Below are 25371 nucleotides of genomic sequence, written 5' to 3' on the forward strand. Positions count from 1 at the left end.
AATTAGTAATTAATTTAATTAATTTTAATGTATTAAATATTATGTAAACAAATTTTTTTAATATTTTAATAAAAAGAAAATTATAAAAAAACATTTTTCTGTAAACAAATTATTTATCGATTAATTATAACAACAAGGGATAAGGCAGAGCAGGTAAAAATTGTGAGGAATATAAAATATACCCATATCCAGGTTCAGTTTTCGTTATCTATGTACTCTGAAACACTGGAGGAAGAGTCATTGTTTTTTTCCTCGGCTCAATTACAATAACTTACTTTTTATCGCTTTTAGCGGCCGGAATAGAAGTTATTTTTTATTACAATATTTTTAGATCATATTTAATCAGTTTTATGCAACTTGTATTACATATTTGTTATTCAATATAGTATAAATTTCAAATTAACAATTTAATTTACAGAGTAATATTTTTTTTTATTAGTCGCATAAACTGCATGGTCATGAGCGACTTCTGTAACTATATACACAAGCAGGAATATTTGGTCTTTAAATTTTTACAAAATGGAGTTTTTTTCTTGTTGAACGTTTTGATGAGTTTAGAAAATAAATCCAGAAGTTACAAAACACAGAACTGAGAACAGCTGCAGAACAGAGACAACACCATAGGAAGCCAATTTAGAAACTTCCAAAGAGGTTATATATAACATAGAGGCTTAAAAGCAAAACGTAATAAGTCAATTATTGACCGCTAAAAAAGAGACCGAAAAAAGGGACTGTCCTCCTTTAGTATTAGTTTAGTATTTCTATATCAAATATTCATTCAGCTATTTGAAATCTGTAAAAAAATTTTGAAAGTTTCTGTTTCCAATTGGTTTTCCCTCAACATTTTCTGCCTATTAGAATTTTAAAATTTCAAAATTTTCGTTCAACTCTAAAAGTAGTTAAAACTAATACAGTGGTTTTTCGCTCATATAGATTTAGAATGCATATATTTTTAAGTAATAATATTATTTATTAATAAATATAGGCAATAATCTTACTTAATTGATGGAATGAATCATCGAGTGACAATTATTTAATAGTATAATAAAAAAATAGTATAAAAGTTATAGTAAGTACTTAGATATTTCCGTATGTGGCTCTAAATTAATTTCTGCATGCAACGAATCAATCAAGATGTAAATTTCATAATTAATTTTATACTTTTTTTCATAATCATTAAAATTGAACGATTAGAACTTTATTAGTTTGATATCAAGATGTTTATTTCATAATTTAATCATTTAAATTTTAATGTTTATAACTTTTTCAGTTTCATATAAAGGTGTAAAGTTCCTAATTAAGTTTATTGGTACGTTTTTTATAATCATTAAAATTTAAACAATTAAAACGTTATCAGTTTCATAAATCAGTTTGTAAATAATTATGCGATGCATTTTCAAAGCAAGATTCAAATCGTAAATTAATATCCCGTTCGGTTGTTTGTCAGACGCTTATCGGTGGCAACAGTGAGCGTTTGCATATAGGGAACTTGTCAAGCATTGCCATTGGGACGTATATGTCCCAATGTCCCAAAAGTATATTTGACTATATTTGACTCTAGCCCAACCTGCTAATATACAATAGAAAAATTGATTGGAATTTTTGTTTACCCGCATTTTACTTCAATTGCATATATTATGGCAATAACAGGCCTGGATTTAACATGCAAGCAGAGTAGACCCGTACTCAGGATGGCAAGAACTTAAAGGTGGTTTTTTACGGAAGCTTTGAAAAAAAGCGCACTGTGAACAATTTATTGTTTATCTCTTAAAAAATAAGGTAATGACATAAAAATGGCGAAAAAAAATAGTAAAAAAAGTGAGATTACTATGAGTAAACAATGTTTGACTTCGGCCATTTTCTAAACCGCAAAAAGCATTTTGTCGCATTTTCCACTACCTATTTTAGATTTAAAAAAATATTTCGGAGGAGGGTGGCAATTTTCGCAACTAGAGGTGGAAACTTTGGTAATCCGGGAACGGGCAATATTTGCAGGAAAATGAATCAATCATAAAATAAATAAAAATAAATTGACCATAGAAAATACAATGAATGAATCTAAGAAAATAATCTGCTCTTCATCGCTAATGAATCATTCATAAAATAAATAAAAACTAATTGACCAGAGAAAATACAATGAATTCAATTTAAAAAATCTGTTTCTTTCATTTAATATCTGTGTAAAAATTCAAACTTTATGTTAAGATTGTGTGGCAAAATTGATTTCCAATAGTTTTAGCACGTATACACTTATTTAAGCCTGATGACAAGAAAATGAAAAATATTCTTTTACCACGGTGCGTTACGGTCCAGGAGCGGAATGCAAAGTTACTTGATTCATCGGTAACCAGCTCAAACTATAGCAGTCCTACCAGACCGCATTTAGCCAACTTGAGTAGATGCCCTGTAGAAAAAAAAATCAATTCGACACTTGAAGATAAGAAAATTCATTAATCATAATTTACCCAGCTGCTACTAAAACTGACTCACATTTAATCTCAATCATAGTCTCAGAAAATTTCCCTTATGATTCTCATAGATCGTGCCCTTGAATATAACTATACCTACTGTTTAAAGTATAATTATTCAGGGCCAGCTGCGAATTTATTTTTTTTAATAATTTGAAAAGGTCAGATCAGCAGCGACAGACGCCAAAATGCCAAATTCGAAAAAAAAATTCGTATTTTAAGTGTTGATTATTGAAAAACAAGCCAATTTTTGAAAAATTTGTACTTCAAAAGGAACCGAAAGATGATCTTGCTCTACCTTGATTATAGGGTATTAAGGTATTAAGCATATAAGTGATAGCTAGCAGAAAATTAACATCATAAAGAATGACCCATAATTAGTGGGTTTCAAAAAAAATTCTAATAAGATCGGATCAAATTTGCCTCTATTATCAAAAAATCGAATTTTTTAACTTTATGACGTCATCAAAATCCAAAAAATTTTATTTTGCTCTATCACATCCGAATTTCATCCAATTTTGTTAAACCAAGTATGTAATCCTACTAAATTTGGGTCATATTTTTCAAATTTGTGATCAAAATTAACCTAGCTCTTATAGGTTTCAAGAATGTGGAGTCTTGATCCCGGAATTAAGCACATTTATGATACCTAGCGAAAAACTGATAACACAGCTGAAAAGAATGACCCAAAATTAGTGGATTTCAAAAAAAATTCCAAAAAGATCGGATCAAATTTGCCTGTCTTATCAAAAAAATCAAATTTTTTAACTTTATGGCGTCATCAAAATCCAAAAAATTTAATTTTGCTTTATCACATCCGAATTTCATCCAATTTTGTTAAACCAAGTATGAAATCCTACTAAATTTGGGTCATATTTTTCAAATTTGTGATCAAAATTAACCTAGCTCTAATAGGTTTCAAGAATGTGGAGTCTTGATCCCGGAATTAAGCACATTTATGATACCTAGCGAAAAACTGATAACACAGCTGAAAAGAATGACCCAAAATTAGTGGATTTCAAAAAAAATTCCAAAAAGATCGGATCAAATTTGCCTGTGTTATCAAAAAAATCAAATTTTTTAACTTTATGGCGTCATCAAAATCCAAAAAATTTAATTTTGCTCTATCACATCCGAATTTCATCCAATTTTGTTAAACCAAGTATGTAATCCTACTAAATTTGGGTCATATTTTTCAAATTTGTGATCAAAATTAACCTAGCTCTAATAGGTTTCAAGAATGTGGAGTCTTGATCCCGGAATTAAGCACATTTATGATACCTAGCGAAAAACTGATAACACAGCTGAAAAGAATGACCCAAAGTTAGTAGGTTTTCAAAAAAAATTCCGATAAGATCGGATCAAATTTGCCTGTATTATCAAAATATCGAATTTTTTAACTTTATGACTTTATGTAAATTAATGAGCGCCTTTTACATGATTCTCTACTTTTTGTTTTACTCAATTCTATGGCATCGTTACTAAAATAATTTGACCGATAGTGTTCTTAGCTATGTTTCAACAAAAGCTGAATCTGTGGAAAGGTTCGGAGGTTTTTAAATTTTATAAATTTCACTTGTTTAATTTTCTATTGCATGGCCTTGTAGACACTTCAATAAGACAACTTATTTTAATTTTCGAGATAAAAATAATAATATTCCATCAGAATAAATTCTGTTTTTTATTCCAAGAAAGAATTTTTAGAAATTTTTTAACAAATTAATTGTTTTCATCCAGGGGCAAAATTATTTATGCCCGCATAAATATTTTCAAAAACAAATAACAAATTTGTAATAAATTTTTATTTTCCAATGATTTACAATTTAATGTTATCCATTCTTAAAATTTGATGTAGTATGAAAATCCCATTTTTGCTATTTGTTATTCTCTTACAATGATTTTTCAGTACCGCATTAAAATATAAATGAATTTATAATAAAAAATAGTTAAAATAGTCGAATAGCGAAAAAATAATTATCCATTTCGCACTTTTTTGTTAATTGTAATATTTGTATGTGTTCATAAAGCTTTAGTAAGGCTATTTTTAAATTTGAAATTGAGTGCTAGTTTCTTACGGTCTAAGCTCTACTTCTACATATGTCTTCCTTCCAAACATTTCTTATGATTTTAGTCAAATGTAGCGAAAAAAGCTTGTATATACGCAATGGTAATATATGAAGTCAGCCTCTCAGGAGTTCGAGTACCGCTTTCAAATATTACCATTCAGGCCATAATAACATGAGATGCCTAAATGTACTCTGACTCTGTGACTTTTATGGATATTGAAATGGATGAAAACTAATTTGAAAAATAGGCAAATGCTTTCAGTTTGTGTGTTAATTCCATCAATTTCGTTTTATTGGTCTCAAAGTATTGATTTTTTAATTTAATCTTATCATTTACGATTAGATAGTGACTCATCAGAACGAAAAATTTTGGATACGTTTATATTGAATTAATATACAACACAGCAGAGAGATAATTTTGCGGAGTCTCAACAAAATTTAAAAAAATAATCAAAAAAATGTCTTGGGTCATTTTAATTATTGAAGATAATTTTCGAATAGATAAATCTTCCATATAAATTTTTTCTACTCTTGCTCGTCCAAGTTAATAGCACAAAGATTGACCCTCCCACATTGTTTCGTAACTTCTCGTATTAATTAATGTAACTTTTCACATTAATTAAATGAATTTTTTTCTTCTTGAGTCTTGAAATAACAATTAATAGAAATTGAATCTGGTGAATTTTTATGATTTTTAAACTTAAAGTACATTTTATAGAGAAAATAATTGCTGCACTGCAAACAATTTTTCCAAATAATTAATATTTGTACAACTCACAAACTTATTTATCTCGAAAATAAAGAGTGGGGTGAAAGAATCACAGTGATAGGAATAAGAATTTTTGAAGAACTTCGCTGGATCCGTTCAAAATTTTGTTTGCCAATAGGAAGCGAATATTGTGCCAGTATTATACTAGTTATTTTTAATAAAATTAATGATAAAAATAACCTTAGTCCACTACTGTGTTCAATTTTATATATTTAAATACTGGTATTTCCCATTAAAACAATCAGTTGACTGTTAGACTTCTTGTGTATAGTTTCGAAGGACAAATCAAAACATACACGTAAGTAATTTCAAATTATTATAGTTTTAATAAAAATTTTGACTATAAATTCAATATTTTATCTGTTAGTGAATATTTTATGACTAAATTATAATAATAAATTGTGTACTTGAAATGAATACCTTAAAAATAGTATTTTTGTTTATCAACAATATATGAATATAACTATGTCTAATTACCACCAAGCGTAAATTTATTAAAATAAACATTGCATTAGGAAAAAACATGTTTTTCTATTAAAACCTTGGCAAATTTTATTTATTTCTGTCTGTATTATATCTAAAATATTGATTTGCAAAAAATATCATTTTGATAATCAATCAATTACGGCATTTGTAGGTGAAAAAATAAATACTTATGTTTTTTTTTTTTTAAATTTATTATCAATTTCTAATGTTTTAATATTTTAAAATAATATTGCAAGACATTTGGTTAGGAAATTTCCATAGTTTTTATACATTTTTTTGTCTATATGATTGGATAAAAAAATTAAAGAAGAACCGGCTTTATAACAGTTTTTAGATAGGTATTTGCAACGGTTTTTTTTTTATTAATTTGTAATCGTTTTCAATTTATTCGATTTCTTTGGTGATTATTAACTCGCTTTTCTATGTTCGGGTAGAATTTGTAATTTATTTTTAACTAACTTCCCGATGAGCTAGAGATTTTAAATTTGAAACATAGCTCAGAAGCGAATGGCTAAAGAAAAGCGAAAAGGAGCGGAGAAAGATAAAGAAACCGCTTTTTAGATTTCGGATGGAATTTTGTTATTGATTTTGAACTAACTTCCTGATGAGCTAGAGACTTGAAATTTAGACCATTGCTCAGAAGTTAAGGACAATACATTCACATAACCCTAACAACCAGAAAAACCCCTAAAAAGCAGGACAAAAAAGTATAAAATATTAAATATCTATTCATATTCTTTCAAGATTGGAAACGAAAAACATGGGGCGCATGCATGGAATACATAACTATAAAGAGTGTAGTGTCTCTGCTCCATGCACCCTATGTTTTCCGTTTCCCATCTTACAAGTATTTTAATAGCTAACCATTTATTATTTTATACTTTTTACCGCCAGTGGTATTCAGTTGCTAAATTTGATACTTTTGGCGCCAGCTTTGCTCAATAAAGAATTGTAAAGTGCATTTATGTTGAAATAATACTACTTTCACTTATGCAAGTTTTTGAATACGGGCAAGTTTTTGATAGACTAGTTTTCCTTCGTTTTGGTTAGATTTTGAAAAATTTTCATTCATGAAGATTTTTGATTAGAAGGTCATATAATCTTTTAAAATAAAAAATTTTAATTTTTTCAATAATTTATAAGTGGTAAGTTTTTTTTAAATTTCTGATAGATAATTATTGTATTCATCCTGAAGTAAGATATTAAGTTCATACTGCATTTACCAACATTTTCTGTTCTACAATGCTGAAATAACATTTAAAAAGAAATAAATATATGTAGTACGCGTGTGTTGCCAAATTTTTGTCGCGCGATAAATCCCGAAAACATAGTCCGATCAATCAGAAATTTGAACTGACGCAATCAAGCCGGAGCGTAGATAAGGAGAATTTTGAAGGGAGTTCTATGAGAACAAATTTTTTAATTTACCTGTTAGCTTCAGTAGCACAAATATTTTTTATAAGCAAAGCGATTGAAAATAAGTTATTCTATCATGTTCTGACATCAGGTTGAACCTAGTTCTTCTGGTTGCTTTTAAGCCAATTTAAAATCTACGATATAAAATAAAAAACTTTTTAAATTAGAATGTTCATCCTCATAAAAGAAAACTAACAATTTTGATTTAAAACTTTTTTTCGAAATACGTTAGCTTTCGGAGGAAATACGACTTAAAAATATGTCATTATTGCATTTAATCGAAAGAAAACAAGCTAGCTACGGAAAATGCTTTAGCCAAAAGTTGTCAAGGACAATATAGGACATTCGCCTGTGTCCAAGACTTTGACCTACAATTATTGATAAACTTTAAGCGCATTTACTAATTTGTTTAATTGGTAAGTCACAATTCCTCCGAAAGCTAATGTTTTAAGCAAAAATTGTTAGTTTTGTGAGAACCAGCTTTCTAATTTAAAATGTTTTTCTATCACTTGCCATTTAGAATCTACATTGGCTATTAAAGAAACCCGAAGAACTAGGTCCAAACTGATGTCAGAACATGATGACCCCACTTGCAACTCTGCAACTTTTTTTTTGAAATTTGACTCTTTTTGGAATGAAACATTAATATTTATATTTATCGGAAAGTTATTGGTCTGGCTTATAAAAATGAAGTCCCTCCTGTCTTGTTTAATTAATATCTAATATTTATTTTTAAACTTTTTTCTTATTTTGTATCCTAGAGATGATAATATGAAGTAAGCTATTTACTATATTTTTAGTTTTTTTTTTTTTTGTACATCTTTAGAACATGTTTTATTGATGACGAGGTGCTATCTAAATATCTGAATGTTGATTTTAACATTTATTTGAACAAAACTAAAATATATGTTGTTATTATAGACCAAGGCATTTTAATAGAAATATTGGAATAGCCGAATACAATTTGTCTCTTCACAATAATCAAAACAAGAGACTGTTTTTAATTCGGAATACGAACACATAACGCAAGGGGCTAAAAACTAGCCCGGTAGTAAATTTGTTCCACGGTAGCATAAAAAAACAACTCGCATTCCACATTAAGAAGTATCTTTATTAGGAGTGTAAAGGATAAACTGTATTCTGCCATTCCAAAATTTCTGTTAAAATCTCTTGGTCTATTTCTCAAATAATAGTAATTTGTTATTTTTGTTGTTCATGAACTTGAGTTCAAATTTGATTTGACTATCTATAAGTATTCGACTATGCATCCGGCTTTATTAATATTAGATATTAAAAAAAACTTGCGCAACAGACCTACATCACTAAAGTAACAACAACAATGCCTCGCCACCTCTCCACGGTGACCTTCGGTGTGAATGACAGTATGTCGACAGGGACAGTAGAAGAGTTTATATTTTTAGGGAATTATACAATTTATTGTATATTCTATGCATACTCATAGCTATTAGTGCTTTAAGGTGTTACCAGCATGGTATTTTTGCAGTTCCTGTGTTAAGATTATTGTAAAACCCACTTTTCGACATTATTTAACGAATTATTGAACATACTAAGAATAGGGCTAACTATTAAACTTACGCGAATATTATTAAACGCTATCGATCGAAGTCATTTGCTATACATAAGTAGTTGAGTACCAATAACAATAACAATTGTTATTGCTATTGGTAAAACCCAACTATTTTTGTTAATGGCCGTACAGCAATTGCTAAAGTCAATTTTTAAATAAATAAATAAATAAAATAAAAAAAACCCAACTATCATTCTTCCTTATTTTAAGCTACACTTTTAAAAAAAAAAATGTACATATACGTGTCTTGAATGATGTGTATGTCGCAGCCAACTACTTTAATTAGGCGTTTAATTAACAGCCTAGTCTTGTTACTAAACTCTACGGCGTCTGTTTTTCAACCAAAAGGTCTTAATATTTAATACAAATATTTAGCAATACCCACATATAATTTAAATGAAAGTAACACCGGTTTTCACTTTACTAGACATCTCTAATTTGATTTTTTCGGCAGATATGATCTTTCGGTAGAATCTCTACATGCCCATATCTTTGGGGGAGAGGGGGTTAAAGCAAGTCTTAAATCCAATTTTATAAGATTATTATTGTTTTAAACAGCAGATAAAATACGCCAAAAACCATAGGTCGTTTTCGTGGAACTCCATCGGCCACGAAAACCGGGTCAGCGGTCGGAGAACGTATTATATTATATAAATATAGATCTGACAGGATATTTGAGTTACGTATACAACACTAGGGTTCCTCAAGGCTATTCGCTAATGAATACATCACTCTACACTCAAATAGAAGTCTCTTGATTGCACTAATGGATTTAATATTGGCATTAAATTAAATTAAATAGTTTACTGTAATATAAAATCGACGCCATTATGTTTTGTTTTGACTGAAAATGAAGACCTTGAAGATATTTTATGGTAAAAATTACCACTGTGGTTTTAGTTCAGATATGAAAACAATAAAAAAAAAAAACAAAAATAATTTCTTTTTGAAATAATTGCTATATTTGCAAAGAATATATGAAGTAGAATCTAGCATAGGGTACGTAGGTATTGATCTCTCTCGGGGATTCCACCCTTATATTCCGAAAACATATTGGCTCATTTTGCAGGTGGACGGAAAAATTTTTTGAACCGTTTCTTGTTCTTTTCTGTATAGAAGCAAATATTTTGTTTTGTTTTTTTCCTAGACCGTAATTTTCGGTAACTGATTTTACGATTTTAAAGGCTAAAACTATAAGATTAGATTGACCAAAAATTGGACGGACAAAACTCAATTGTTTTTCGTTAAAACACAATTATATGTTAACAATTATTATTTTGATTATTTGATGCACCCAAGTGACTACCACATTGACTACTTGACGGCGTCAGTAATGTTCCCAATAATAACAAGTGAAAAAGAAATTCGGCCGCTTTTTCGTAGTTTTTCGAAACAATTTTCTCGATTTTTTTAATTCGTTTTATCAAGCATCTTTTAAAATATTTATTAAGCAATTAGTTCAGTATGTTTACTTGATTTTATGATGTCATACGGAAACAGATAACAAGTGTGTGGTTTTTTCAACGTACTATTTGCCTAATTTTTTTTAATACACTCGACATTTTTTTTCTCGGATAATTTTTAATATTGTAAGATGTAGCTTAGCACACAAATGGTCTATCTATCGCGGTTCGTCTTTATCGAAAAGGAAAATAGGCTCAGTGTCGCCAACTTAGTGCTGTTTTAACTTTTTTTAGAGGTGCTTTTTCCGGGACTGGGGTGGGGTGTTAGGTGGAAATAAATTGAAATTTTTTTAGTTTTCCCATTTTTACCATTTTTAAGGAATTTCACGCCGAATGCAATAAACCACATTTACTAGCATTTATTTAGGTCTTTCACTTAAATAAAACATATTTGTGGAAACTTCCTTACAAAAACATAAAATAGAATAAATAAATAAATAGAAAAGTACAATTACCTCAAAATAAGAATTTTTTAATTGTTTTACTCTCATGAACTAATTTTTTACTTGTTTAAATTTTGATCTCTCATTCAAATTTATTAATTAAAAACTCAATGTCTTTCATAATACTTAAGGTCAATTTTAAACTTTGAAATAAGTTTTTAATATTTTAATAATTAAACATAATTAACTTTTATTCTTTTAAATATAACACCATACTTCTATATGATTGGTAGCTAATTATTCAACTATTAAGAATTGTGGCTACCTACCTATTATTGTTAAATTATTCATTAGCCAATATTTTAAGAAATATTGATTATACAATGAGAGCTGATAACATTGAAATCACATGGGTATTCGTTTATAATTAGCACTTATTCAATGTGTCTTCTTCATTCAGAATTATGTTTACTAAAAATTGCTAAGAAAAATTAAAAAAAAAATTTTGTTTAAATTATTTTTTCATGTAATTTTACAATTTAAAATGGTTTTTCTAAGCTATAAATTCAAACGCCAGTGACGTCAACACATCGTTTTTAGCAACGCCACCGCACGGATAAATGATAAAATAACATGCAAAATGATAAATGGTTTGTTTCTAAACTTGCTTCCAATCCTTTTTACACTTCCTTGTACGTGGCGATATTTGTACGGGGAAATTATCTTGTGCCTCAATCAGATTTTTCCAAAAAATATCGCTTAGTCGCTCTATGGAACAATTTTTGTATTAATCGAAATAAACAATTAAATAAGTTTAAAGTTACATTTTGAGCTTTTTTGGTCAGTCTAACGTATCCATGATGCTTTGCTCTTAAAAACTCTTGAACTAGTGCGAAAATACATTTTTACAAGGATGTGGTGTTAAGTCGATTTTAGTAAATAATAATTGAAAGAATATTTTTTTAGGTTGAAAGTAGATTTGTTTTAATTTGATTGTAAATAAGGTTATCTTAAAGGGCAAAGAATATTTTTTGATTTAAAAATATATTACACGTTTTTTTTCTCATCAAATATTTATAAAAAAAACAAGCCGTTATAGAAATGACCTTTAGAGGACAGATTCATAGTTTTCAGAAAGTGTCACTTTTCATGGAAATTTTAAAAATTGATAACTTATTGTTTTGATAAATTAAAGGAATGTTCATTTTGTACAACTTTTAAATCAATATCTTTGTAAATATGAAACTTAAAAAAATTTACGGATGATCAACTTTAATAGAATTTATGTTCTACAACTTGGCTTATGATAAATATTTACATTTCAGTAAAACTAAGCTATAGCAGTTAAAAGTGCTATCTCTGTTCCTCTTTCTCCAAACTCTGATCTTTTCAACCTCCAAATTCAAATATGCCTTAAGTGTTTTGGTATTTAAGATGAATACAATAAATTCCTGATAGGAAAGAATGGTAAAAGAATAGTTTAAAGATTGATTTAGTCAATAAAATATGCGATTGTATTCTGATATACGGTTTTGTATGGGGCGTATCTACTAAAAATTTATAAATTATATTGTTGGAACATTTTCGTAAATGAATGCGTTGGGAGCAAAACAAACCTGATCTAGCAAATTTATGCACATAAAACTATAGTATTTCATAGTCTTTCATGCAATGAATCATTCATCTATGTTTTGATATTGCCTATATCTATAAATAAGTATCATTATTTAAAAACACAGGCAATAATAATATTACATTAATGATACAAACATTATTTAAAAACTCAAATTAATAATATAATGAAACAACAGAAGTTATAAATATTCCCACTGAACTTGGTAATTCCTAAATTTTCTTCATTTGGCACCAGCTCTGTTTCGCGAATAACGAATAAGAAAACCGAGCTTCTTGACTAAGTTTTAGTCTGAATTTTTGTAGAGGTATAATTATTTTCTCAATCTCTACATTAGTAAGTTATGGTTTTTCCCGTGAAATAAAAATTAATTTTCCTGTTTGTATTATAAATATGTTTTTTTATTGTGAAATAAATACTTTAATATACACACTATTTTAATAAATTGAATTATATATTAATAGCCATTTGAGGTTTTGGGCTGGGTATAGTATTTGACAGTAATTTCAGAGCAACTGAAACTTAGAAAGGTGGTTTTCAAGGTCATTTACAAACAGCTTCTTTCTCTACGGACATTTTCATAGCCAGGGAATTTTTATCCTTAAATTGATGAATATTCATCAACGGTGTTCAAATAAGACGATAATCCAATAAAAAATATTTACAAAATTTAAAAAATCCCCGACAAATGCGATTATTTCCTTGTAGCTTTCTCCCAACTGAACCGATTTTATTGAAACATAGCTAAGAACACTCTCCATTAAATTACCTTCCAAACAAAACAAAAAAATCAAAACCGGTTCATTCGTTTAGGAGCTACGATGCAACAGACAGAAAAACACACACACAGCAGCCAAACTTATAACACTTTTCTTTTTGTAAAAAAAAAATACAACAAATTCTAATTGAGAAATAAAGAAAAATAAGGGGAAAAATTTAAATATTTTATCTTTGTTGCAGGCAATGTTTAAATTGTTAGTTTTTATTGGTATCGTGGCAGGCGTGTGCCAAGCTGAGTTAACCAAAGAAGAAAAAGATGTATCAACTGGCAATAATCTACTAGGATTCAACATTTACAAAGTAAGTAAACGAAAGAAAATGCATTGCAGCCGTTGGTTTTATGAAACACGGAGGAACATGTCTAGATGCTCCAATTATTGACATATTCCGGAATGCCACCTCCCCATAATTCTATTACAATTTTTTATGGCGTAGTATTGTTAAATTTCGAAAAAAATAATGATGGAAATTTCTTTCAGAACGGAAAAACGAAGTTTACCTTTTTTGGAAGCTCACTTATAGAAAAGTGATAGTATTTAACTTTTAAAAAGAGGTACTCTTTTCATTAAGCTTCCAAAAAAGGTAATGCGTGTTAAATAAATACATTTTTCCATACTGGAAATAAATTTTATCAATTTGGTCTATCGATTTTACGGAAAGTTTGTTGTAACAGTCATGTTTACGACCATGGGATTGTTCTCGGGGCATAATTTTTCGTCTTAATATAATTAAGCTATAGTATTATTGTATTATTATTTATTTTGTTAATTCATTTTTTTTGTTGTTGTTAGGAATTAGCGAAAAAACCTGGAAATATCTTGTTCTCCCCAGCATCTGCTGAAACAATTCTAGCATTAACTTATACCGGTGCTAAAGGCAAAACAGCAGAAGAAATGAAATCAACATTAAACTTACCGGATCCTGTTTCAACAGCAGCTGGTTATAAAGCATTGACACAAAGATTGGAGAAATCAGAAAATGGAGTTACATATACTTCGGCAAATAAAATCTATCCGGCAAATGATATTAAAGTACATCCAGCCTTTTTAAAGGTGGCACAAGAATCATTTAGTTCCGATGTAGAAAATTTAGATTTTAGCAAGGGACAAGAATCTGCAAATACTATTAATAAATGGGTCGAATCAAAAACAAATAATAAGATTAAAGACTTAATCAAACCAGATTCGTTAACCAGTGATACACGTATGGTTTTAGTAAACGCTGTATACTTTTTGGGTGTATGGCAACATAATTTTACCTTAATACCAGAAAAGCTTAAATTCCATACTAGTCCAACTGAATCTGTTGACACTGAATTCATGTTTGTGGAAAAACACATGGGATATGCTGAAGACGAAGATTTGGATGCTCAAATTATTGATATTCCATATAATGATACTGATTATTCTTTACGAATTATTTTACCACGTCAAGTTGACGGATTATCCAAAATTGAAAGTCAATTACCATTAGACCTTGAAGCACAAACAAAAAAATTACACGATCTAAATGTCAATCTTAAAATGCCCAAATTTAAAATTGAAACAACGATTCAATTGGTTGATCATTTAAAAGCTGTAAGTTTTTATTCATAGTTTTTATGCATGTTATTTTTGTGTTTGCAAAAAAATATAAAGTTTTCGCACAGGAGCTTCGGAAAAACCGTGCGTGCCCTACAACTTTTGCATTTTAGTTATTAATCTCGTAGATACATGATGAAAACGTAAAATAGTAAAAGTAACAGTTAATCGAGACAACAAAGTGTAACGAAATAAATTCGTATTTCGGCTACCATGTAGTCATCATCAGTATTTATTAGCTAATCTTAATTACTCTTATAAATAGTGTATGTTACTCGTTGCTAATTTGGTTTGAACACACCAAAACGCAGATGTGCAGACCGTCACCAAATTCGCAACGAGTAATATATATTATTTATAATAGTAATTGAGATTAGGTAATTAATACTGATGATGACTACGTGGTAGTCGAAATATGTGATTTATATAAAACAAAATAGATTTAGGAAATTAGGGAAAATTCGAAATTTAATACACTAAATACATGCACAAAAACTATCTATAAATTATACTTGTTTTATTACAGCTTGGAATGAAAGCAGCTTTTGGTCCTGGAGCTGAATTATCTGGTCTTAGTGATGAACCTTTACAAATAAGCGAAGTTATACAAAAAGCATTTATCGAAGTTAATGAAAAAGGAACAGAAGCTGCAGCTGCAACCGCCGGTAAGTTATTTTATTGTTGTTAATATTAAATACTTGCACGAATTTGCATGATCATTAAAAATGTAAGTATGTTTAAAAAAATTAATTTGATTTGCATTTATTTCTAAAATCGAAATTATGCCGAATTTTACGCGATAATTTGTAACTAGATATCACATTGTATTTACAAATTTGAAATAATTTTTAAAGATACTTACTAAATATTATATTGATTGTTAAGCTTTGCAATAAATAAGTATGAAATATTGCTTGCTTCGCTATAAACGTACTAAATAATGCATTTTGTAGAATGGGGTAGTAATTAATTTATTCTTTATTTTCTAAATGTATATAATGTAATTAAAAATTTCAATGCTATACAAGTCCATTAATATTCATTTCATTTGGCGATCAATGTTGATTCGGTTTTGCCTTTTGAATTTTTGAATATTTTCATTCTTATATCATATTAAATTTCAACTGCGAACAAATTTCCGTTGTTGTGCAAACATGTCGCATATTCTTACGGAAAAAAATTTCGTAGATTATTTTAAGTTCTAAAATTTTTATAATGCGCTCATTAACCTTCGGATTAGACAATATAACTAATTGAGGAGGCAGTTTTTCGTGAACTTTGACTTGAATATCTTTCAACGCCGTCACAATATCAATGTGAACTTCTTGGCTATCTATTAACACCTTACAGAGGTGTTAGTCCAAAGATCGGCTCTCTGAGAGTTTTCTACACCTATATATGTAGACAATACGTAGCACAACAAATTTTAGGAAAAAAAATCCCAGTTATGGGATATTACTAATGTAAGGTCAACACTTTGAAACAAGCCACCCGAATTTATTTTTAAATAATTAGGTGATATTTGCGTTCTAAAATTTAATTTGGCCAATACCTTCTTTTCTTTCACCTAGTTTCTGTTCTATTAAATCTGGGACTCATATTTGCTGTAGGGTTCTAAATTACTCGTGACACCGTCTTCTTGACATCAAGAAGTAGAACCGATGTAAAAATGAACACTTAAATTTTCGTACTTTTATTATTAATTTTGGATTTTGTTTCTTTTTTTGGTATATCTTATTTTGGTGTAATTAGAGTGGAGTATTTTTTTTTCGGACTTTTTCGGAAATTTTTATATGTATAAATTACAAACCTTTAATATACTAATGTGGGGCACTTTTATATGTATGTTCACGATATATTTTTATGGAAAGGTGATTAATTGTTCTTGTGAAGAGCTATGTGATTTACTGTTTTAAACTAATGGCTTCTACCGTAAAACGGTAATCAATATCCTTAAGCCTATGCAAACTTGTGAAGGCTTAATAGATATCATATTGTATGCGACGAAGAGGATTTTAATTCAAAACGGGCCGAAATGATATCGAGCTCGGATAAAGTCGCTTAGATTACAAAATAATAGCTGTCTTTGTAAATATCAAATAATTTTCAAGCTGATTGACGAAAATTGTACAATATGTAGGATATTGTTCTTTTATTTTTGGTTTAATTAATTGTAGGATATTGTTTTTAGTTTTTGAAGCATAAGAGAGGAAATAGCGTGGAAAGTTTATAAACTTAAAACTAATTTTTTTTAAACTGTGTTTATAAATAATGTTGTTTTTATTGACGACTAAAACGAAACAAGTTTTATTTAACAACGTTTAAGTAGAGTGTTTTTCTTATACAGGATGTTTTCGAATTAAGTAGCCAAATTGAACATACATATTTAGAACTTCAAAACAAACGAAACAACAATTTTTAAATTTTGGCTACATTGAATCAATAAAAAGATAAACCTTGATTATTTCGGTATAATTCATACCTATGATTTATAAATTATCAATATCTTCTTGAAAGAATCAATACCTCTTGAACGAGCAAACTTTCAAAGGAAATAGTTGTTTGTGCTGAGGTTTTACATAAATATTTTCAGTTTGGCTATGTAACCGGGAAACACTATACTATATAATTACTGTTAAATGTGACGTTTTGCTTTACTTGTGTATAATGGCATCTTGACTAATAATAATTAGTTTTTGTGTAAAATTCTTATTGTGTTTGAAACCTGTAAGAGGTAAGTGAAATTTAAAATCGGTTACATAATAATTACATCCCTTTAATAGATTTCTAAATAATGAATTCAAATAAATTAAATTAATCGAAAAATTAGATTTCGATTCAAGCTCATGAATTTCTTTTACCGGAGTAAATAGAAATGATAGTTGAGTTCGAAGTTGGAAATTTTCGAGAGAATTGAGTAACAAGAATCGTGAGGATTATTTCTCATAAGTTTTTCTTACGTCGAAATATGAAATATTGATAGTAGTACCGAGTTCTGTACGTGTGACATGCAATTTTTTATTGTGTTCGCTTACATATTTTGTTCGTGTTAACAATTTCGGTATTGTTTAAAAAATTACTTCTAATATATTTTTGGTATCAAATATTTTGTATGAAATTTTTTTAATTTCAGTTATGGTATTAAAACGGAGCCGAGTGTTTCCGATTCCTGAACAATTTCGTATAGATCATGCATTTATGTATTACTTATTTCATAGCCCAACAAATCAAATTTTATTTTTGGGTCGAGTTACAAATATTGACTAAATTTATAAAGTTTTGTGAAATATATATTTTAAAATTTTTTAACGGTTTAATTTCTTAAATTTTGTTAAGTTGTATTGTTATCAGAAACTGTATAAATGCTACAAAAATGCTGAAGTATTTATTTCTGAAATCTTGGACTGGAATTCATATAGAAATTATATGTCCAAGAGTTCTCTATCATTAGACGAGGAAATACAGAAAGAGCTGTGGATGCGAGCGCATCCACAGCTAGTCTCTCATTTTTAGTCTCCCAATAACAACAAATAGTCTCCCATTTTTGAACGCAAGGGCTAAAAACAGAACCCAACCAACTGCTCTATATAGTCAACAAACTCAACATAACCAACTCGTAATTAAAACAAAACAGAGTTATCAAAAAATAAAATAAGAAACGTTCATGATAACAAAAATAGATTTAAATAAGATAATAAATTTAAAAAAAAAAAAAAAAAAATGTGACTGCTGCTGCATTCGAACTAAGTAATCACTAAAATATCAAATTACATAGGTACTCATGCTTTAACTCGCTCAGCTATCCAATGTTCAAGCAAATCATTTAAACGATTTTATAATTTTGACAATATACTTAAATTTCTAAAATTTGGGGACACAATGGTTGAAAATCACTGGTTTGGATATTAAATATTTTCCGGGAGATTTAAAGAAGAGAAAAAGAAAGTCGTGACTGACTAGTTCTTGGATAAAATTCGGTCTGAAAGATAACTTAGAGGATTGTAAGGATACAAATCCATAAAGAAGTTCAGATAAAGCTGTGGAAAAACCAGCAGAGAATAATTCCATGGGTACGTCGTAGATGGATAAGTTAACTCTACAAGCTATGAAATAATCTTAATAATGGGATCAGTTTTGTTGACTAGTTGTTTGTTGTTTTTGTTGAATTATTGTACTTTATAACAAAACCACTCAGCTCAAAGGAACTTAATTCAGGTCTTACGACAGTCGAATTCTAAGTGTTATAAGTATTCAGACCGCAGTTTGGTAACATGAAAATTTAATTCGTGTGAGGTGTATAACCTTTTGTTTGCTAATATTTATAGTGTGTTGAATGTTAATTAACGTAGATTTAATTTTGGTGACGTTTAGATAACTTTCTTTGGATTTTTTTTGTCCATGATTCATTGGGATTCAAGTAAATGTCTTCATTAAAAATTTACAATCCTTGAAATTTATATTAATTTTGATAATTTTTTTGCAGTAATAAGTTTTCTCAGAACAGCTCGTTTTGATTATGTACAGAAAATTATTGCAGACCACCCGTTTGTCTATTGTTTATACCAGAAATCAACAAATATAGTTTTCTTTATGGGGCGAGTTTCTGTATTTTGAATTGACCAAATTCTTATGCTCTAGACACAATATATTACGTAAGTTTTCTCAATGCTCTGGTGAATTTTCATGAAATATTTCATACCATCGCCAAAAAAAATCATTTTCATTAATTTTTTTGTATGGCTTTTTGTTTATGTTAAACACGCCACCACTTTTCGATGTATTCTTCTCATCGTAGCTTTAGTGGTTGTTTTATAGGTTCGAAAAAATCTTCTTCATTTTTATGTACTGGATTTATGGGACATTCATTTTGATAATAATTCGTTTTGCATGAATAATGGTGATCTGGTAATCATTTTGTTGGTCTTCATAGTTTGAAATTTTAATATTTCTTTTTTTGCAGAGGAAATTGAACTTAGAATTGGCCGTTTTGTTAATCGAATAGATTTTACAGCAGACAGATCATTTTTGTTTTTGTTAATTAAAAAATCAGCAAATTTTACTCCGATTTATTGGTCGTATTTCACAATTTGAATAGTTTTATGCCATTATTTTTTTCCTTGCTTTTTCATATGTCTTATTCTGTTGAATTTTTATAGTTTTACAATAAATATTTTGTTAGTTAAAACACTAAATTTTATTTTATACAGAGACTATAGAGTGTAGAACGTATTCAAGAAGACAAAAGTTCTGTTTTGAATATCGAAAAACGCTCTTGAATTTTGGCTGTGTGTCTAAATGTATCCTTCCCTCACCTTCACATACCTGCTAACCAGATGGGACATATTTTTTATGAAATTTTATTGATTGCAGGCAAGATTTTTTGCAAGCTTTTTTAGAAGCCTGCAAGAACAGGTCTTTACCGATCTAATAACTAATGGTATCATAAAAAGTCGTTTTGAAAAAAAACTGATGACTGAACTGAACTGAAATTTAATTAAAAATAGTCATGAACAAATTTAGATAGACAAGCTGTAAACGTGTTTATCAATCAATAAAATTTCATAAAAAATTAGTCCCATCTGATTATCAGATAGGTGAAGATCATATACTCTCCCCCGTACTAATAACACACTTAATATACAGAGCAAAGCACCAGTAGCTTCGAAGAAAATCCGTTAAAAAATTCAATCAATTTTTTACCTATACAGGGTGTCTTTTTTAAGTTGGCATATGCTTGAAACTTGAAAAATAAATTTTATCCATAAAAATGCTTCAAGCGAAAAATGTTGAGTGTGTAAGCGCACATTTTACGGAGACATTAAACTTGACCTAGGTTCAATGAAAAGCTAACTCTATTACTGGTAATCCTCGATTAAATTTATTTATCGAGCTTCAAACATATGTTAACTTATAAAAGCATCCTGTATATTAAAAAAAATGTAAGGTCAAGTTTCTTCTTCATATTCTTGATTATTAACTGCATTAGTACAATCAAATAAATGTGAACGGGGGTTGGGGAAGTGTGTCAGGTAAATCATTTACCCTTGCTTGTCATACATTATTATGAACTATTGGTGATTATTGGACTTCTTCCTACCCATGTAGGTTTAGAATTTTCGATAAGCGGGTGGCGTATGGACTAAATTCAGACAGAATACCATTAACCTGTGAATGAAATTACAATATTATCGCAATCTAAACTAATATTAATTAGGGTTTATTTATCAAGAAAAGTTAAAGGTTTCCACAAATTGGCGGACAATTACGCTATTTTTATTTGTCCGCTATTGTATGACAAACCGAGATTTGTCGGAGCTGACTAATATTGGTTGTATTTAATAATATCTGTCTGTGTTTGCATACAGCATAATAATTGTTTACTACGCTGAATTTAATGGACCAAGAGGTGGCCGCAAAATTTCTGAGGAAAAAAAATTAACTAAAAGCATGTCGCTTGAAAAAATCGTAGTATGCTTTATGTAATATACGTTCTTGGTGGAAGAGGGAAGAATTGGATGGGATGTACTCCAAAAATTGATTGGCTATTCGAATTAGAAATTTTCTTTTGATTTCTTTTACAGTTACGGTTAACAGAATAATAGGGGGCTCACGACAAGTTCCAGTGATAATTGATCACCCGTTTATATTTTATATTTACCAACAATCTACAAATACAGTGTCATTTTTAGGACGTACTACTAATTTGTCATAAAATATTTTGATACAATTTTGATATATTTTGTAATCTTTTTTTTATAATATAAAAGTTAAAAGTTGTTTTTGTTTATATTTTTAACAATTTTACAATTTGAAAATAGTTTTCAAATTATAAAAATTCAAAGTAAAATTGTTTAAATGTTGGGATAACAAATACACAAAAAATGAAACGACAGTTTCAGTTGCTGAAATTAAAAAAATCTTAATTTTAACGAACGTAATTTTTTTGTAAGTATTTAATTTATTGAAACAAAATGAAGCTATTCCCTAAATAAAAATTTTGTTTTTAAAAAAAATTTGAGCTTATAATTATAATCCTAATATTATTGACAAATTATTGGAATTAAAAATGATCATTTACGAGATCCTAATCGTTGCGTCTGGTCGAAAAAAGGTTTTAGATTTTACAATTGGCTTATATTTCGAAATCATATTTTTTATGTCAGTGGATGCTTGGTATGGTCTACAATTTTGTAAATAATGTTTATCTATTTTTTTGTACTTTATTGTTTGCTTAATTGGTTTAACAATGTTTTTATTTTTTTATTTTTACATCGTTTTGAATAATTTTTCTCAAATGAAAAGTCTTTGAATATATTTGTTGATATTATGTTGACGAAATTATAATTGTATTTTCAGAATTACTTGTTTCGTATAGCCTTCATATTGAGAAAGTAAACCATGTGACTGCCGATAAGCCATTCATTTTTTACATTTTTAACAAAGCAGCAAATACCGTTGCATTTATTGGACGTTTAGCGGAAATTTAATTATTAACAAATATTAATGTACCCATATTGTTTAATCTTTGAAAGCTTAATAAACTAATGCAACAATTGAATCTTTATAGTTTTATTCAAATGATTATTCATAACAGTGCTGCCAATGCATGGACTACGAATTATTCGTTCCCGCAAACGAGATAACCCGATTTTACCCGATAGTTATGATCCTTACCAGTGGTGGATCCAGGATTTCGTCTTGGGGGAGTTATTTTGAATCCGAAATTCCGATTTATATAGATTTATAGTTTTAGATACATATTTATAGTTTTGATGAGGCATTATTTAGGCGTCTCCCTATTTATTTTTAGATGAAATATAATTATAAACAATTTTTTTAAAGATCTTTAAAAAAATTATTCGAATAATTTAATTAAGAAATAAATAAATGTAATAATGAGTACTTAATGAACGAAAAAGAAATTCGACTAAAAATAACTTTTGTGCTTGTTCTTCCCGTCAGGAGTAGGAACAATTGTGTTGATGAAGTTTTGGATCTCGTTGTGGGGTGTGTATGTTATTTTTTGGCCTGCGATGATTGGGGTTGGGCATCTTTCAGAAGTGCTTTGATGTTATGGCGTTTGTGAAAATTAGGGTAGAAAAGTGGCCTACCCTAATGGTTGATGGATGGCTGAGCTTTTTATGTAAAAAAGAAACATTTAGTCGATCGACTAATCGGGAAAAATTATTAACTTTAAACAACTTGGGCCAGATTTTGTATTTTTTATTATTTTTTTCTTCACTTTCTGAAATTATTTATGTGATTAGATAAAAATTCTTCTGTTTTACGTTACACCTAATTTTAAATTACCATTTTTTTCAGTTCACACCGTGTTTATATCGCTTGTTCGTCCTGACGCCGAAGTTAATGCTGATAAACCTTTTATATTTTATTTATATAACAAACAATTAAATTTGGCTTCTTTTATTGGACGAATTTCAAAATTTTGATAATTTGAGTACATACTATGTAATAAGTAAGAACTAGTATTTTGGGGTAATAAATTACAAATAACAAAGTCATTCATTTTTATTTCTTTTGCATGGTCCTTCATGATTATTCGTAAATAAATATTAAATCTGATTTATATCATCATTGTAATTAACTTCCCAGTATAGGAAGTTATTGTAATAGGTCCGATTTTAGAAATTGAAATTTTCAAAATATGTTTACGTTGGTTAGGACAAGGCATTAACAGTCAAAGCTGGGCAGAGATGATGTGTTAAGCCTTGAATATTCCCAACTGCTCAGCGTGCTGTTTATAACGCGATTTGATACACTTTTCTCCTCTTCGAAACGCGACTGTGATGCGGGGCCCAAGAGGTGATTCATCGACGGTGAGCATTATTAGATTTAGAGACGGGAGCACAAATCTATGAGATAATTATATTTTTGGTGAAATCGACCTAAAACGTTTACAAAAACTCTTGGATAAGTGTGAATGTTTTGTAAAGGCCAATAAAAATATATTTAAATTCAAGTCAGATAACTGGGAATGGTAATTGGCGATAATAATTCGATGTACAATAGTTAAAACAAGAAGTGGACCCGTTTACAGTAGTTTCAATTTAGACTACCAGGTTATTTACCAATTATCAATATTAACCAAATATTGTTTTGATTCTCGATGGGGCTGTTTTTATGGTTTGAGTGACTAATATTTATTGTTTGAGTGACTAATAGAATAATTTTTAAGAAATTTCTTCTAAATGCTGTATTTCTTCACTGATTAGTGTACAGGATTTTTCAATAAGATGTTACCACGAACTTTGTTTAACAGTTTGACATCAGTCTGTTAAAAAGGATACTAAAAACAAATATAAGTGATATAACCATTTTGAGCAAATCTGTATTTCTTGATTGATTATGTAACTATTGCTTGAGTGATTCTTTTCTATTTCTTCATAAGTGATTTCTACTAAATGCTGAATTTCTTCTATGATTTTTGGTACGGTTAAATCTTATGGGTTCGCGTCTTTAATGCTACGTTATCATCATCATGTGAATCTAAATCATCCAAGGAATCCATTCAAACACATGTAAAATTTAATCAAAATCAGTCCCGCCGTTTAGAAGCATTTCAGTGACACACGTATAGAAGTTATTCCAAAATATCAGTTTCCACATTCAGCGAAGAAAAGAATGCGCAATCAAGTTTGTAAGAGTGCGCCGTACGTACAAGAGTGCCTTTCATTTTGCAAAAGTCACATTTATATTGGTCAAAGCCTACATGGCTTGTACAATTTTCGTGCTACCAGTTTTTGCGTCAAGGTTGACTTCATATAAATTTTCTTGTATGATTTATATTGCAGTTCAAGCTGAAAACATTTCCGAACGATCCGAAATAATTTTAATCTAAACGTTTTTTCTAGGTCTTATTGTGGTAGAATCGTTATTCATTCCTCCTGATGATGTCACAGTTATTGCTGATAAACCTTTTGTATTTTATTTGTATAACAAACCATCAAATGCAGCTGTGTTTATTGGACGAATTTCAACAATTTAATAACATCAACACTCATCGCTTACTATATAGCACAATAATTCTATTTGATATCTCTGTAAATTTTAATAATTATATAATTCGTATTTTGGGCAAATAATAATAAATTGGAAACAACAATAACATTAATTTTTTATTTCGTTTACAAAATTTACAATAATATGCTCTAAAATTGGATGGATGCAATTTTCGTGCTATTTTTTGCTTGGAGATAGATTTCTACGATCGCTTTCTTACGTGGGCTTTATATTACAGTACAAGCTGAGTGCTGAGAACAATTCTGTCAGAACGATCGGAAATAATTTAAATGTAAACATTTTTTCTAGGTTTTTTTGTGGCGGCATCGGCGCCATATATTCCTCCCGTTGATGTTACAGTTATTGCTGATAAACCTTTTGTATTTTATTTATATAATAAACCATCGAATTCAGTTGCGTTTCTTGGACGAATTTCTACAATTTGATAGCATCAACACTCATGACACACTATTGCATAATAATTCTATTTGATGTCTCTGTAAATTGTAATATACATAATTATAGTTATGTAATTCGTATTTTGCGGAAATAATAATAAATTGGAAATAACAATAACATTAATTTTTATTTCGTTTACAATATTTTCAATAAAATGCCCCAAATTTGCATGGATTTTATCGATTAAATCTACTCAAAATGATATTTTTGAATATTTTTTCGATTTTATAAAACTTGTTGCACATCAGATTTTGATATAA

General features: G+C 28.9%; 1 protein-coding gene across 14 annotated transcripts in view; it reads left to right on the forward strand.

Annotated features, from left to right (window-relative positions):
• The first annotated feature begins 5503 nt into the window (after positions 1 to 5503).
• The window catches only part of LOC123293465 (serine protease inhibitor 42Dd-like), a 28891-nt gene continuing 9023 nt past the window's right edge, over positions 5504 to 25371 (forward strand). For 5 of the 14 annotated variants that reach the window (XM_044874291.1, XM_044874305.1, XM_044874292.1 and 2 more), the window contains exons 1-4: positions 5504 to 5601; positions 13233 to 13352; positions 13844 to 14629; positions 15159 to 15297. In XM_044874291.1, the coding sequence (XP_044730226.1) occupies positions 13236 to 13352; positions 13844 to 14629; positions 15159 to 15297 (1042 nt within the window). In that variant the 5' untranslated portion in view covers positions 5504 to 5601; positions 13233 to 13235. Of the gene's footprint in view, positions 5602 to 13232; positions 13353 to 13843; positions 14630 to 15158; positions 15298 to 19115; positions 19285 to 19592; positions 19819 to 21213; positions 21381 to 21988; positions 22191 to 22954; positions 23155 to 24504; positions 24714 to 24961; positions 25229 to 25371 lie in introns of those variants that run through there. The other 9 variants (XM_044874300.1, XM_044874299.1, XM_044874296.1 and 6 more) reach the window with 9 other exon arrangements.

This window comes from Chrysoperla carnea, chromosome 2, assembly GCF_905475395.1.
Source record: "Chrysoperla carnea chromosome 2, inChrCarn1.1, whole genome shotgun sequence".
In the NCBI taxonomy this organism is placed as follows: domain Eukaryota; kingdom Metazoa; phylum Arthropoda; class Insecta; order Neuroptera; family Chrysopidae; genus Chrysoperla; species Chrysoperla carnea.